This window comes from Grus americana, chromosome 32, assembly GCF_028858705.1.
Source record: "Grus americana isolate bGruAme1 chromosome 32, bGruAme1.mat, whole genome shotgun sequence".
Classification (NCBI taxonomy): domain Eukaryota; kingdom Metazoa; phylum Chordata; class Aves; order Gruiformes; family Gruidae; genus Grus; species Grus americana.
The window spans coordinates 2,212,751-2,228,901 of record NC_072883.1 but is presented as its reverse complement, the minus strand read 5'-3'; the positions used below and the strand labels follow the sequence as shown (position 1 = coordinate 2,228,901).

At 56.7% G+C, this 16,151-nt stretch overlaps 1 protein-coding gene and 1 long non-coding RNA gene across 5 annotated transcripts; one reads left to right on the top strand and one right to left on the bottom strand.

Annotated features, from left to right (window-relative positions):
- Positions 1–2,980: 2,980 nt before the first annotated feature.
- On the bottom strand, positions 2,981–9,614 carry LOC129198435 (ADP-ribosylhydrolase ARH1-like). Of its 2 annotated transcripts, XM_054807747.1 has the most exons (7): positions 9,567–9,614; positions 9,264–9,487; positions 8,364–8,462; positions 8,176–8,281; positions 7,143–7,222; positions 6,888–7,071; positions 5,424–6,140 (listed from the first exon to the last, which is right to left on the bottom strand). In XM_054807747.1, exons 1-7 carry the CDS (start codon positions 9,575–9,577, stop codon positions 5,768–5,770), a joined length of 1,077 nt encoding a protein of 358 aa, XP_054663722.1. In that variant the 5' UTR covers positions 9,578–9,614; the 3' UTR covers positions 5,424–5,767. The 2 variants fall into 2 exon arrangements, with proteins under 2 accessions (XP_054663721.1, XP_054663722.1); XM_054807746.1 differs by lacking the exon at positions 6,888–7,071 and having other exon boundaries at positions 2,981–6,140.
- Positions 9,615–12,825: 3,211 nt separating this feature from the next.
- LOC129198437 (uncharacterized) lies at positions 12,826–15,828 on the top strand. Of its 3 annotated transcripts, none has more exons than XR_008574477.1 (4): positions 12,826–12,899; positions 13,413–13,552; positions 13,808–13,920; positions 14,738–15,828. It is a non-coding gene; the product is annotated as an uncharacterized LOC129198437 (long non-coding RNA). The 3 variants fall into 3 exon arrangements; XR_008574476.1 differs by having other exon boundaries at positions 13,413–13,695; XR_008574478.1 differs by having other exon boundaries at positions 13,413–13,695; positions 14,157–15,828.
- The last annotated feature ends 323 nt before the right edge of the window (positions 15,829–16,151 follow it).

Sequence of the window (16,151 nt, the reverse complement as noted above, 5' to 3'; positions counted from 1 at the left end):
TGGGATCCTCCACGGGCTGCAGGTGGAATCTCTACACCCCCTCATCCGTCCTCCATGGGCTGCAGGGGGACAGCCTGCTTCACCATGGCCTTCACCACGGGCTGCAGGGGTATCTCTGCTCCGGCGCCTGGAGCACCTCCTGCCCCTCCTTCTGCACTGACCTGCGTGTCTGCAGAGTTTCTTACATCTCCTCACTCCTCTCTCCGGCTGCAAAAGCTCTCTCTCTCTAAGTGTTTTTCTTCTTCTTAAATATGTTATCACAGAGGCGCTGATTGGCTTGGCCTTGCCCAGGGGCGGGTCCGTCTTGGAGCCGGCTGGCATTGGCTCTGTCAGACACAGGGGGAGCTTCTAGCAGCTTCTCACAGAAACCACCCCTGTAGCCCCCCCACTACCAAAACCTTGCCACGCAAACCCAACACAGCCCTTAAGATGAGTCTTTGGACCTTAAAAGCCTAAACCTTGGAACTTATAAATAAGGGTTTGGACCTTAACAATGAAACGGTGGGTCCTAGAAAAAGCCTATGTGTACTAAAATAGAGGCTTGGACCCTAAAAATGAGGATTTTGGCCTTGAAATCAGGCTTTGGGACCCTAAAAGTGTGTCTTTTGATGCTTAGAATGAGGCTTTGGACATTAAGAACATGTGGCTTTGAGCCCCGAGTGAGGAGTTTGTTGCCTAACATGAGGGTTTGTACCCTACAAATGAGGCTTTCAACCCTAGAATCAAAGATTTGGACCCTAAAATTGAGGCTTTGGGACCTGAAACTGAGGCTTTGCACCTTAAAAGAGGGCATTGGACACTCCAAATGAGGGTTTGGACACTCAAGATGTGGCTCGGACCCTAAAAATGCCTGCCTGGATCCTAAAAATGATACTTTGGACCCTGAAAATGAGACTTTGTACATGAAAACTGAGCCTGTGAACCCTAAAAATGAGGCTTTGGAGCCTAAAATGAGGATTCAGAAGTGAAAACTAAGACTTTGGGGAGTAAAAATGAAACTTTGGACACTTTACATTAGGCCTTGGACTCTAGAAATGAGGCTTTGAACCTTCAAAGGCAGATTTTGGGCCTTAAAAATGACACTCTGGGCACTGAAGATGAGTCTTTGGACCTTAAAAGTATAAACCTTGGAACTTGTAAATGAGGGTTTGGACACTAACGATGAGGGTTTGGACCCTAACAATGAAACAGTGGGTCCTGAAAAAATGCTATGAGTACTAAAAGACAGGCTTGGACCCTAAAAATGAGGATTTTGGCCCTACCAGCAGGGCTTTGGGCCCTAGAAATGATGGGCTAGATGCTAAAAATGAGGCTTTGGACCCTGAAAAAGAGGGGAACCTATTGGTACCTCTCAGGATGCAAGAAATGAAGCTTTGGTCCCTAATACAGGGCTTTGGGCAGTACAGTTGAGGCTTAGCGCTGTAAAAGAGGGTTTGGACCATAGAAATGAGAGTTTATGACCTGGAAACTGAAGGCTGGGGCCTTCAACATGGATCTTTAGGCCCTTAAAATGGGGGTTTGGAAACAAAACCAATGTTTTGAAGCCTGAAATTGTGCTTTAAAATAATACTCTGATACCAAAACTAAGGCTTTGCACCCTAAAAATGAGTCCTTCAATGCTCAAAATGAGTCTTTGGACAGTAGGAAATATAGACTTTAATCCTTAAATGAGCAGTTTGGATGCTTTATTCAGGCTTTGTACCCTCAAGATTCATATTCTAACTGTCAAAATGAGGCTTTGTCCTTCAAAATTTGAGACTGGATCCTAAAATTTAGCTATGGTTTCTTAAAACAATGCTTTGGTCCCTATTAATGAGGCTTTGGAATATAAAAATAAGGATTTTTTTCCAAGATTCGGCCTTCGGACCCTATAAATGAGCCTTTGGGCTCTTTCAGTGAGGCTTTGGACCTTCAAAAACAGGCTTTGGTTCTTTGAAATCATTTTCTGGACCCTTAAAAATGAGTCTTTGAATCTTAAAAGCGGGCCTTGGAAGTTATAAATGAGGTCTTGTGCTCTAAAAACGTTGGTGTGGTCTTTAATAATTCATATTTGGACTCCTCAAAGTTGGCTTTGATGAATTAAAACCTATGCTTTTTGCCCTACTATTGAGTCTTGCATTATAAAGTAATGGTTTGCACCTTAAAAACTCAGGGTTGGATCTTAAAAATCAGGGGTTTGACCTTGTAAATTATGGTGTAGGCTCTACATTTTTTTTCTTTTGGGCCTTTAAATAGTTTTTTTTTATTACTAAGATTTAGGTTTCAACTCCAAGAATGAGATTTTTTTATCTAAGCATGAGGGTTGGGACTTCAAAAATTAGGAGTTGGATGTTAAAAAGGAGGGCTTTTTTGCCAAAAGCATGCGCAGATCTTGTAGCCGCAGGGGCAAGACTTTGGTGGTGTTTATACCTCAGTTGAGCATGTCCTTGAGCAGCCTGACTGGACCTGCTCTGAGCATGGGATTGGGCTGGAGACCTCATGATGTCCCCTCTGACCAGAATTATCCCATGATTTTAGAATTTCCCTCTGTAGAAAGACCCAATTTGACAAGCTGAGCTGGACAGGGTGACACTACAGATTCCCTGATGAGACACATCTCACCTCAACACTGAGCTCCTGGTTCTGGGTAGATCTCTCCATTTTGGCTCTGCAACAAGATCTTCCAATTCCCAGCCGGGCACCCTCGAATGCCCAGCTAGTTCCTGAGCATGACGTTATATGGTATGGATATCCCTTTCATCAGTTAGGGTCAGCTGTCCCAGCTGTGTCACCTCCCAGCTTCTTGTGGATCCTAACCTACTCACTGGCAGGGCAGCGTGAGGAGCAGAAAAGGCCTTAATGCTGTGAAAGCACTGCTCAGCGATAACTAAACCATCAGTGTGTTATCAACACATCAGAACAAATCCAAAACACAGCCCCATGCAAGCTACTATGAAGAAATTTAACTCTATCCCAGACAAAACCAGTACAGGTGGTCAACTCTGGTTTTCCATCACCCCTTAGGCCCATCACCCCTGGGGTAGTTAAACCTGGGGATCAAGCAACCATGTGTTGGTAAACCCCAGCATCCAGTCTCCAGAGGGGCCCATCACCCCTGGGGTGTTTAACAGTGTTGGGCCATGATGTTTTTGGCCCATGACCCTGAGGGTGCTTAACCCTGGAACCTCATAACCCCTTGGATCCATCACCTTTGGGGTGATTAACCATGGGGGTCCATCACCCCTTGTGCCAGTCACTCTTTGGGGTGGCTAACCCCAGGTGCCCATCACTCCTTGGGCCCATCAATCTTGGGGTACTTAACTCTGGGTTCCCATCAAACTTGGGGTAGATAACCCTGGGACTCCATCACTCCGGGGGCCCATCACCCTTGGGGTGGTTAAAGCACATCAAACATTAGGCCCAACACTGTTGGGGTGGTTAACACTGGGGGGCCATCAGCACAGGGGCCCATCACATTTGGAGTGGTTAATGCTGGGGGCCCATCAGCCCTGGGGTCTGTCACCCTTGGGGTGGTTAACCCTGGGGTCCTTCGTGCCTTAGGGCCATAACCTTTGGGGTGGTTAACCCTGTGGGTCCATCACTCCTTTGGCCAATCACCCTTATAGCTATCAACATTGAGGAGGGGGGCCATCACATGGGGTGTGCTTAACTCTGACAGCCCAGTACCCTACAGCCCAATCACCCTTGGGGGATAGGCATGGTGAGACATCTCCTCCTGGACCAATCTATTTTGGGGTGATTAATGCTGGGGACCCATCACCTCAGGGGCCCATCACCCTTGCGGTGGGCTGGGGACCTGTCACCCCTTGGGTCAGTTATCCTCGGTGACTTAACCCTGGGTGGCCATCACTTATTGGGCCTATCACCCTTAGGACGGTTCAACACTTGGAGGCCCATCACCTCTTGGGCACATTACTTTTGGGGTGGTTAACCCTGGAGGCCCATCAGCCTGGGAACTCATCACACTTGAGGTGGTGAAACCTGGCTTCCCATCACCTCTTGAGGTGGTTAACCGTGGGGGCCCACCAACCCTTGGGCTAATCACCTTTTACGTTGTTAACCCTGGAGTCCCACTGCCCTGGGGTCCATCACCTCTGGTGGGATTCACCTCAGGGGATATCACCCTTGGGGTTGATAACCCTAGGGACCCAACACCATTTCAGCCTATCACTTTTAGGGTGGTTAACCCTATGGGCCCACCACCTCAGCGGCCCATCACCCATGGGTTGATTAATACTGACGGCTTATCAGGCCTAGGGCCCATTATTCTCTCAGTGGTGAACCCTTGTGACCATCCCCCTTGGGGTGGTTAACCCTGGGGGTCTGTCATTCTTGTTGTCATTAAACTTGAGGACCCCTCAGTGCATGGACCTATCACCACTGGGCTAGTTAACACTGGGGTTCCCATCACCTCTTTAGCCCCATCACCCTTAAGGTGGTAAACCCCAGGTGGCCATCACCCCAAGGGCCCATACCTCTTGGAGTGGTTAACTCCTGGGGCCCATCAGCCAAGGCACGCATCACCCTTGGGGTGGTTTACTATTGGGCACAGCACACATAGTTTTCTTAACCTTGGATGCCCATCACTGTGGGGGCCTGTTGCCCAAGGGGTAGTGAAACTTGCTTTCCAATCACCTCTTGGGCCTATCACCCTTCGGGTTGTCAACCCCCACCAACCGCAGGGGCACATCACCCTTGGAGTTGTTAACCCTGAGCGCCCGTTGTACCTTTGGCCCACCAACCTTGGAGTGGTTAACCTTGGAGGCGGTTAATCCTGGAGGCCTATCATCCTTGGGGTGGTTAAAGCCAAGGCCCAACACCCTTTGGGTGCATCACCCTCAGGATGGTTAACCCTGGGGCCCATCACCCCTGGTGTTTTTTACCCTTGGGGCCCATTAGTCCTTGGTCCCATCATCCCTGAGGTGATTAACTCTGGACCCATCAGAGCTGTGGTGGTTTACCCTTTGGGCCTGTCACATCCAGGGCCAATCACCCTTGGGGTTGTTGACCCTGGGGGCCCATCACCCTGGGTGCCCATCACTTTTTGCTTGGAAGGACCTTGAGGCTGTGGTGCCCACTAAGGTGGCCATAAGTAGCAACATGTGAAGAAGGCTGTTACCATCCTGGGTGGCACTCGGAGGGGTTCTGTGCTCCTTCTTCTCCACTCAGCACTGATGAGCCCACCCTTTGAACACTGGGTCCAAGTCCTGGGCTACCAGTACAAGAGAGATGGAGCGACTGTGAGAGAATCCAGTAAAGGGCCCTTGAGATGCTCCATGGCTGGGAGTTTCTTGGAGGGGCAGTGTGAGCCAGAACTGTTCAGTCTGGAGAAGATTTGGCTGTAGGGGGTCCACCCAGGTGAAACCTCAGTAGTGGCAGTGACAGGACGAGAGGCGCATGGCACAAACCTAGATACAGAGTGATATTGGAAGACACTTTTTTACTGTGGGTGTGACTGAGGCTCCTTGGGGAGGTCTTGGGGTCTCTAACTGTGACAGGATAAAAGGCCAGCTGGATGTGGCTGTGGTGGTCTCCCTGGGGCTTGCCTGAGCCCCCCAGCACCCCTTGAAGGGCCCTGTCTCCCCCCAGGGTCTCCCAGGGACCCTCCTGAGCCCCCCAGCACCCTATGAAGGTCTCTGCTGACCCCCAATGACCTTCCCAAGCCCCTCCAGGACCCCATGAAGGTCTCTGCTTCACCCTGGGGACCCACAGGGGTGTTCCTGGGAAGGGGACAGCAGGTGACACCCAGGATGCAGTGCAGGGGGGCTCAGCATCTCCCCCAGGCCAGCGCATAGAGGCGGTGGGCAGCATCGCGCAGTCGCCCACGGTGCTCAAGGCAGCAGTGCAGCCCGGGGGGGACGGGTGCCAGCCCCCCCCGCAGCCCCCAGCACCCAGCGGCGATGGTCCCTGTCGAATCGTTGTCCCCGCCATGCAGGACCCCCCTGGCACACAGGTCCTCCCAGCATCCACCGGCTGCCAGCAGGGCCTCCAAGGCCACCATAGGTGCATCATGGCCGCTGCGCCCTGGCCACCCCTCCAGTGCCCAGCCAAGGTATGCTGCATCCCGCTCGGCCGGTGATGGAAGGGATGGCACCTGTGGTGGGCCACGACCCTCCAGAAGCCCCCGGGATTCCAGGTACCTGCAGGGACATGGGGACATTGAGGTCACTGTGAACACTGGAGTCACTGAGGACATGGGGACACTAGGGTCACTGGGAATATTGGGGTCAGCAGGGACACCAGGATCAGTGATGCTGGAGACATGGGTACATTGGAGTCACCAGGGACATTGGTGTCACTGCGGACATTGGGGTCATTGGTGTCACCAGTGACAACGGGGTAACCGGTGACACTGGGGGTCACTGGGCTGTGGCTCTCCAGTGGCCCCTGTGACACCAGGTACCTGTGGGGACACTGGGGACAATTGGGACACCTGTGGGCACCATGGCAGTGGATGCAGTGGGGACACCAGTAACACCAGGGAAAGCAAGAGCAGCAGGGACATCAAGGACCCTGAGGTCAGTAGGGTGTTCAGTGGCCCTGGGCCACAGTTCTACAGCTGAGGATGGCAGCACTGGTGGGGACACTGGGGACATGGGGACACTGGGGGCAGCAGGGACAGGATGGGCAATGGTGACCCTGTGGGCAGACTGGGCACCGGGGTCAGCCGTGACACCAGTAGCAGTGGGGCAGGGACACTTGGGGACATCGAGGCGCTGGCGCAGAGCAGCGACACCAGTGACACTGGTGTGCTGCACTGCCAGGACTGGGAGAGAGCCTTGCGGATGTCAGTGACATCAGTGACCCCCTGAGCACCTCCCAGTATCCTCCCCAACCCCTTCCAGTGCTCCCAGTGACCCCACAGAACCCTCCCAGTACCCCCTCACCGGTGCCAGGCATCCCCAAAGAAGGGCCAGGCGGCAGCGTTGTCCCCCACGGCCACCCCGGCACCTTCCACGTAGTCCCACGCGAGGGGCAGGACCCGCAGCAGCTCAGCCCCCCAGCGCTCTGGGGGCTCCCCCCGAGCCCCCAGCGCCCCAAAGAGGGCCACTGCCAGTGCCCCGAGGTACCCTGCGGGGACAGGGGATTCAGAGGGGCTCCAGTGTCCCCTCCTCGCCTGTCCCCTCCTGCCCGGCACCCACCTGTGGGGTGGTGATGGGTCATGCGCCCGCTCTCGATGCTCACCCGGATCAGTGTTGGCAGCTCCCAGGCATGCGGGTACCTACATTGGCATCAGCCCTGTCCCCATCCTCCCCTGTCCCCTCCCTGTCCCTGTATCCCCAGCCTTGTCCCTATCTGCATCCCACACCCCTTGTCCCCACTGTCCTTGTCCCTGCTGTCCCCACGCCCCCACCTCCATGTCCCCCTCCCATCTGCTCCATGACCCCTCTGTCCCCCCTCCCTGTCTCTGTCCTCCCATTCTCTGTCCCCTCGGGCTCCCCGCCCCATCCCCACTGTCCCCTGCCTCCCGGCTCCAGCACCACCATGTCCCCAGTCCCTGGTCCTGGTCTTCCCGCACGTTCCCATCCTCCTCTGTGTGTCCTCCCCGCCACCTTTTCCACCCCCATGTCCCTGGTGCCCCGTCCCCATCACCTCATGTTCCCTTCCCTCCAGCTCTGACACCCTCACGTCCCTCTTCCACAAGCTCTGACACCCTGTGCCCCCATCCCCATGTGTCCCCGTCCCCCATGTCCCAATCCCCCCCCCAGGTCTGACATCCTTGTGTGTCCCCCACCCCGTCCTATCTGTGTCCCTGTCCCTTCCAGCTCTGACACTCCCATGTCCCCAGCCCCAACACCCTCATGTCCCCATTGCCCCAGCCCTGACACCCCCTTGTCCCTGTCCCCCATGTCCCCATCCCCCCAGCTCCGACACCCCCATGTGTCTGTCCCTGACTCCCCTACGGCCCCGACACCCCGTCACCCAGCAGCCCCATGTCCCCATCCCCACCTCTGACACTCCAGTGTCCCTGTCCCCCTGTGTCCCCCTCCTCGCCGTGCCCCATGCCCCCCAGCTCTGACACCCCCGTGTCCCCATTGCCCCATCCCTGACACCCCCATGTCCCCATCCTGTCCTTGCCCCCCTCCCCAGCCCTGATACCCCAGTACCTGCCATGTCCCCCCCCATGTCCCCCCCCAACCCGGCTGCTCTCCTTTCCTGTGTCCCCATCCCTACCTGAGGCCGATGGCCAGGCTGCGCATGGCGGCTCCGCAGCCGGTGCCGGTAGGGTTGAAGGGGATGCGATAGCCCCCGGGCTCCCCAGGCCGCAGCTGCGAGGTGCCTGGCAGGGAGGTTGGGGGTGTGAGACCCCCTGACACCCCCTGACACCCCCCGAGTCCCCCAGACCATCAGACCCCACTCACCCAGGATGCTGGTGGGCCCCGGCTTGCGGCCCTCCATGTCACTCATGGCAGCCACATAGCGGTGAGCCAGCTCCTGCAGGAGGGGTTCCCCCTCCAGCCCTGGGTGGGGGGGGCAGTGAGGACCACCCCTCCGGGCCACCCAAACTGGAGGAGAGGAGGAGGCCCCACACACCCCCCAGAACTGAAGGGGAAGACCCCCATGGCGGGGAGAGGGAACACTGCCCCACAGACAACCCAAAACTGAAGGAGAAGGAGGACCCCCCCCATGGACCCCCAAAAATGGAGGGAAAAGGGGACACCACCAACGGGCTCCCAAACTGGAGGGGAAGGGTAACATTCCACATGCACCCCCCCGCAATGGGAGGGGAACTGGGACAACATCCACAAACACTCCAAAACTCAGGAGAAATGGGGAATCGTCCCGAGTACCACAAATTGGGTGGGCTCCCCCAAACTGGGAGGGGCAAATGAGCCCCCCCCCCCCAGCACCCAATATGGGAGGAAAGGGAACACAAATTCCCACAAACTGTGGGGAAAAATAGGACCCCCCCCCGAGGGGAAATGGGGACACCCCCCTGGTTTTTTTTGGGGGGAGAAATATAGAGCCTCCCTGGAGTGTCCTCCCTCCCCCTGGGGGTGGCTGGAGACACCCAAAAGCCCCCCCCAGGGACCCTCTGGTTTGGGTCAGGGGTATAGTGGGGACCCCCAAACCTCAGAGCTAGCTCAGAGGTATAACGGGGACCCCCCAACCTCCCCAGGGACCCCCCCATACAGCCCAGGGGTATAACAGGGACCACCCCCCCCAACACTGGAGTGTACAATGGGGATGCCACCCCCTGGGGACCCTCCCCTGTGTTTGTGGGGTGCAATGGGGTCCCCTGCTGCCCCCCCCACCCCGACCTGTGGCCAGGCCCTCGGCGGTCGCAAGGTGGAGGATGGTGTCATCGCTGACGGGCCACTCAGGGGGCTGCAGGGTGATGGCTTCCAGCCCCCCCAGCTCGGCCAGCTCGGCGTGGATCTGGGGTCCCGAGGTGCAGTACTCCCAGCGGCCCCCCCGGTAGCCAAGCGCGTCCCCCACCCCACTCAGCACCATGGCCGCTTCGTAGGCTTCCACCGAGGGCGCCCTGGGGGAAATGGTGGGGGTCGGGGGGGTGCCAGCAGTGGGGGGTATGGCGGGACCCCCCCCACCCTGGGGGCACTCACGTCTCCTCCATTGCGGTGGCAGCTGGGGATGCCCATCAGGATCCGGGCATGGGGCCAGTGCTGGCCGGGGGCCCTTAAGGAGGAGGAGGAGGAGGAGGATGAAGACATCCCGGGGATTGGGGGGGGGCACAGGGGCACTGCCCCCACGGCAATGGGGATGAGTGGTGGGGGACCCCAGGCCCTCTGTCCCTGTGGGGTGTCAGGGTGGGGAAAGGCTCTAGGGGGGGCCCCAAAACGCACTGAGAGGGGACTGGGGGTGCTCCGGGGGGCACCCAGAGGGGCACCCAAAGGGGCAGGGAGGGGGTTGTAGCCAGAAAGGGCTGGGGGTACCCAAAGGGGCATGGAGGATCCTGGGGAGCAACCAAAGGGAACTGGGGGACACCCAAGAGGGAGATGGGGGGCACCCAGGGGGGTGTGGAGGCACATGGGGGGCACCTAAAGGGGCTGGAGGTCACCCAAAGGGGCATGGAGGCACATGGGGGGCACCCAAAGGGGCCTGAGGGACCTAGTATAATTAATGTTTGGTTGTCGGCAGTGAGCAATTAGAAGATCGTCCTTAAATTTCAGAGCCTTAATTACGGAGCGAAGCAGCAAAGCCTCACACAGGCCCCCTGCCAGTCCCAGAAAAGTGGAACTCTTGGCTCCCCAGCACTCACTTTTCATCCTTTTTTTGGGCCAAATTACACCAAACAAGACACAAATCTTTGATCTGTTGGTAAAAATCATGTTGGGGTGAGGGGTGCGGGGGGCGGGTGGTAGTAAAATAGGTGAATAATCAGGTTTAAAATTCATCATCAATTTGGAAAAATTAAAAAAAATACAATTGGGGCACAAAACCTCACAATTTTTTGGACAATTTTTTTTTTGGACATACAGAACTTGAGGTTTCATCCTGCCACGCTTGAAAGAGCGTGGTCATGCCCTGAACAAGAAGCTACGGACCCTGTGGTTCAGGGTCAGGAAAGGGTCAGGGCACCCCCAAACCCTGCGGGTCCAAGACCAGACAGGGCCAGGGCACCCCAAATCCAGTGAGTCTTGGTGGCAGCAGGGAAAAGGAACCCCCAAACCCTACAGGAAAGGCCAGGGCACCCCAAAACCCCAGGAGTCAGGGCCAGGGCACCTCCAAACCCCGAGGTTCTTGGCTGGCACAGGGCAGGGCACCCCCAAACCCCAGAAATCACCCCCAGGGCAGGTGAAGGGAACTGCCAAATCCCACCGATCCTGGGGCCAGGGCAGGAGTGGGAGAACCCCAAACTGTGCAGGTCATTCCCTGGACAGGGGAAGGGGCAGGAGCCCCCAGACCCCATGGGTGCCAGCCAGAGCAAGGAAGGGCACTACCAACCCTTTCGATGTCACTGGTGGTTTAGTGTGTGATGTAGCAGGACCAGGCTTTGGACGTTTGCAGGTGCTTGTGATGTCATGAGTGGCTGATATTGCAGGATTGGGCCCCTGGCTTGTGCAGGCACTTGTGACTTTGGTGCTGGCTGAGCCGCAGCTTTGGCAGGATCAGAACCTTGATTTTTGCAGGTGCTTGTGACGTCCGTGAGGCTGGGTAACTGATAAGGCAGGATGAGGCCCCTGACTTGCGTGCGATGTCACGCGAGGCTCAGTGGCTGATAGGGCAGAACCAAGCACCTCACATCTGGTAGTACTTTTGATGTCACTTGAGTTAGAGCAACTGATAGGGCAGGGTCAGGCCCCCGGCTTGGTAAAGTTGTAGTGATGTCATGTGCAGTTGATAAGGCAGAACCAAGAACCTGGCCTGTGTGACGTCACGTGTGGCTGAGCGGGTGACAATGGCGGGGTCAGGCCCCTGACCCGTGCAGGTGCGTTTGACGTCTGTGACTGTCACTTTCTGTGACAGAAAGAGCTGAAAGGGTCTTTGGGTTTGCGTGGCAAGGATTTCGTAGCAGGGAGGGATACGGGGGTGGCTTCTGCCAGGAGGTGCCAGGAGCTTCCCCCATGTCCGCCAGAGCCAACACCAGCTGGCTCCAGGATGGACCCACCACTGGCCAAGGCTGAGCCCATCAGCAATGGTGGCAGCACCTCTAAGGTATTTCAGAAGGGGAAAACCCTGCTGTGCAAGAACAGCCAGAGAGAGGAGTGAGAAGATGTGAGAAACTCTGCAGGCACCCAGGTCAGTGCAGAAGGAGGGGGAAGAGGCGATGGAGGCGCAGGAGCAGAGATTCCCCCGCAGCCTGTGGTGCAGCCCGTGGTGAGGCAGGCTGTCCCCCTGCAGCCCCTGGAGGAAGGATGATGTTGGAGCAGAGATTCCCCCTGCAGCCCCTGGAGGAAGGATGATGTTGGAGCAGAGATTCCCCCTGCAGCCCCTGGAGGACCCCACTCTGGAGCAGGTGGAGACACCTGAAGGAGGCTGCGACCCCGTGGGAAGCCCACACTGGAGCAGGCTCCTGGCAGGACCTGTGGCCCCATGGAGAGAGGAGCCCACGCCAGAGCAGGTTTGCTGGCAGGACTTGTGACCCCGTGGGGGATCCACGCTGGAGCAGTTGGTGAAGAACTGCAGCCCGTGGGAAGGACTCACGTTGGAGAAGTTGGTGGAGGACTGTCTCCCGTGGGAGGGGACCCCACGCTGGAGCAGGGAGGAGTGTGAGGAGTCCTGCCCTGAGGAGGAAGGAGCAGCAGAGACAAGGGGTGATGAAGTGACCACAGCCCCCATTCCCCAGAGGGAGAGAAACGGGGGGGGGGGGGGGAGTTGGGCCCAGGAAGAAGGGAGGGGCGTGGGGAGGGGTTTAAAAATTTGGTTTTATCTTCCATTACCCTGCTCTGATTTGATTGGCAATAAATTACCTTAAATTCCCCGAGTCGAGTCTGTTTTGCCCGGGACAGCAACTGCGGAGTGATCTCCCCGTCCCTATCTCCACCCTCTCGCTGGATTTTCTGCCCCCTGCTCAGCCGATGGACCGGCCTCAGAGGGCACCCGGCCTCCAGTCAGGGTCAACCCCGCCCCCCCGGTTCTGCTCGTCCCTCTGGCCACCTCCCGCCGCTCTCCGGCCACCCTTCCGCCCTGCCCCCCCCGCCCCCCCCGCCTCCTCTTTCTCTCCCCCCCCCCCCAGCTCCACCGGGGCTCCAGGGCCGGGGCGGCCATGCGGGCTGCGGGGGTGGGGCCGTGCAGGGTACGGTGTCCCCGCGGGGCCAGGCAGCAGGAAGGCGCGCCCCGGGGCATGTCGGGAGCTGTAGTCCTGGGGCACAGTGTGCCGGGCGGCCATGTTGTTCCCAGGGCATGCCGGGAGCTGTAGTCCTGGGGCACAGGGTGCCGGGCGGCCATGTTGTCTCGGCAGGCGCAGTCTCTGCTCCATCTGCGGCTCGGCTGAGGTGAGGGCTGGGGCTGCTCGCGAGGAGCGAGGCCCTTGGGCAGGTTCGGGGGTGTCTCCTGCTGCTGGCCACCCGGGGTGGTGGCAGGGAGCTGTTGCAATGGGCTCCTGGTCAGCTGGAGTTGGGCCTGGTTGGAGTAGCCCCAGGGGACCCCAGAGCTGGGGAGGGGAAGGAGACAGAGATAGGGACACAGACAGACCTTCCTGGGCACAGGCACTGGGCAGCCCGACTCCCACAGCCCCCTTGAGCCACCTCAGCCCTGGTCACACCCTGCAGCTGCCCTGGCCCCAGCACCTCCCCTGAGGCCTGTCCTGGCAGCAGCCAGCTGGGCCTCAGGCACGCTGGATCCTCTGTTAATGCAGGTTCCGTCAGCGTGTCAGCAGGGAAGGAGCAGTGTCTGCAGGAGCTCCTGCAGCAGGAGGGGCTCCAGCCTGAGGCCGGCTGCGGTGATCACGGTTGCTTTTCCTCTCCCGGAGGCCATGCTGAGAGCTCGTGGTCTGTTTCCTCCCTCAGGGATGTCACTGACTACATCTAGCTTAGGTTTGCGTGGGCTCTCTCTGGTCTCGTTTTCCTGGCAGCATGGGTGAGAAGGGGCAGGCAGACACTTACTGGCTTTGGAGAGGAGCTGCCGCAGCTGAAGACACCAGAAAAAGGTAAAGCAGGAGGAGGATGAAGTGAAGGGGATTCTGCCAGCTGCTGCCCTCAGCTGCAGACAAGAGGCAGCTGGCCTCTCTGGGCGAGAGAGGATCCCTCTGACGCGTCCTCAGCAGACCAGATCTCCAACATGCACTATCGGGTCTGTATATGTAAGGAAAAGTACAGTCTGACCATGTAGGGTGTGTGTGTGTGGCTGTGTATTAGGAAATCTCATGTTCCAAAAGCTGTAAGACGCCAATGTATTCTTTTAGGTGGAGTCAAGCGACTGGAGCTACAGAAGAGGAAGGGAGGAAAGGACAGACAGATGGATAAAGAAGCGCCTGAACTGTACAATTGCCTGGCAGCGCAGATAGTTGGAGCTCCAGTGAGTCCCTTCTGCATCTCTGTACCTCCCTGCCCCCTCCCCTTTCCCTCTGTGTAATTTTTTTCACTTCCCTGAACCTCTCTTTCTCTCTTGATTATTGACCTCTGCTCCCTGTCCCCCCTTTCTCTTTTCTCCAAGCCTCTCTTTCTCTGTCTTCCTACCTCTCCCTTGACTTTCCTTGTCATTCCTTTCCTGCTCCCTCTGCCTCTTTTTTTCTGTGTCTCTCTGTCCTGCAGCCCATCACAGGTTTTTTTTCTTCTCCATCTCTTTGTCCTGATTTCCATCCCTCTCTGTTTTTCACAGTCTCTCTGGCCTGTTCCTTTGTCTCTCTCTGCCTGTATGTGTGTCCCCCCCCATCCTTGTCTTCCCCTCTCCCTCCTTCCTTCTGCTTCTCTTTCTCTCTCACTCTGTCCTGTTAACTGTCACTGTGTTTTTTTCAATCTGTATCCCACTGTCCCTATTCTTCTTCCTGTTCATCTCTTCTTTATCCCTCTCTGCTGCTCCCTGACTGTTACTCACCTCTTCCTCCATCTATCTGCAGGAGTCCTGATACCTCTGTCTCTCTCTCTCTCTCCCCCCATCCCTCTGTGCTGTTCGCTGTCCCTGTTTTTCTCTGTGTTATTCTTGTCCTGCTCCCTGCCCCATTGTTTCTCGCAGTATCCCTCTGTCCTGCTCCCCGTCCCTATTGCTGCCCCTATTCTTTTTTACTCCCTCGCCTTGCTGCCCACCCTAGGCTTTTTTTGCAGTCTCTACCCTGCCCCCTGCCCTTATTTTTCTTTCTCTCTCCTACTGTACTGTTATGCTTGTTGTCCCTCAGTACACTGCACAGAAATGGTGTTGGGATCTGCAGGGACAGGTGGGACCTGCTGCAATTGCTTATGAATGTGAACTGGACTTGATGGACTTGAAGGACTTGAATGAAACCAGACTGACTGTGTATGGTTTTCTTCCCAACTCCAATTCCGACCTCCATGCTCGGCACCAATGAACAAGAGACCTTGTGCTGTTTTCCAGATGTCAGTGGCTGCCAGTTAGCGGAGAACATCGCTTAGGTAATGGTGCAGTTGTTCTGTGAACAGTACAAGACAGACATTAAGTCCAGAGGAGGCCACGAAGTTGATCCGAGGGCTGGAGCACCTGTGCTATGAGGACAGGCTGAGAGAGTTGGGATTGTTCAGCGTGGAGAAGAGAAGGCTCCGGGGAGACCTAATTGCGGCCTTCCAGTACCCGAAGGGGCCTAGAGGAAAGATGGGGAGGGGCTGTTTATCAGGGGGCGTGGTGGCAGGAGAAGGGGGAATGGGTTTAAGCTGACGGAGGGGAGATGGAGATGAGATGTGAGGCAGAAATTCTTCCCTGTGAGGGTGGTGAGGCCCTGGCACAGGTTGCCCAGAGAGGTTGTGGCTGCCCCTGGCTCCCTGGCAGTGTTCAAGGCCAGGTTGGATGGGGCTTTGGGCAACGATTAGCTTTGAATGTAACAAGGCCTATGAGTAATTAGTGTGTACGGAGAAGATATCCTAACCTTGAGAACAGAAACCTCCTGGCAGGATTGCCCAAACAGGGTTGATGAGGAAGAACAGCTTGGCCGGACAACAGAGTTGGGGAACATGCAAGGACAAGAAATTGTCCTCAAGACCATAAAAGGGAAAAAGGAGTGGGGGGCTAACTCCCCAAATGACCACCGACGACCACGCGAGACCCCCGCGCATGCATAGTGTAGTTTTGCAAGGCCAGCGTTATGTAAATGCAGTAGCTGAGCAGAGAGGTGGAGATTTCTCGGAAAATGTATGACAATTCATGTCGTAAGGTATATAAAGGGTGAACTTTTGCTTTAGGGTATGCACGATAGGCGGAGCTACACCCCATGCATCCGGTGCCTAATAAAGCAATGCCTGCTTTCTAATACTAAAACGGAGTATTGGAGTCTTCATTATCCCATGTTTGGTGACAAAGGCTCCGGGGAGACCTAATTGCGGCCTTCCAGTACCTGAAGGGGCCTACAGGAGAGGTGGGGAGGGACTGTTTATCAGGGGGCGTGGTGACAGGAGAAGGGGGAATGGGTTTGAGCTGCAGGACGGGAGATGGAGATGAGATGTGAGGCAGAAATTCTTCCCTGTGAGGGTGCTGAGGCCCTGGCACAGGTTGCCCAGAGAAGCTGTGGCTGCCCCTGGCTCCCTGGCAGTGTTCAAGGCCAGGTTGGATGGGGCTTTGGGCAAGCTGGGCTAGTGGAGGGT

Bases quoted from the DNA above. Each gene is read 5' to 3' on its own strand.
- LOC129198435 (XM_054807746.1), bottom strand. The intron at 8,463-9,263 runs GTCGGGGTGGGG...CCCCCCACCCAG, and splicing joins CGCCGAGGGCCTGGCCACAG to GGCTGGAGGGGGAACCCCTC. The intron at 8,282-8,363 runs GTGAGTGGGGTC...CCTCCCTGCCAG, and splicing joins GGGGCCCACCAGCATCCTGG to GCACCTCGCAGCTGCGGCCT.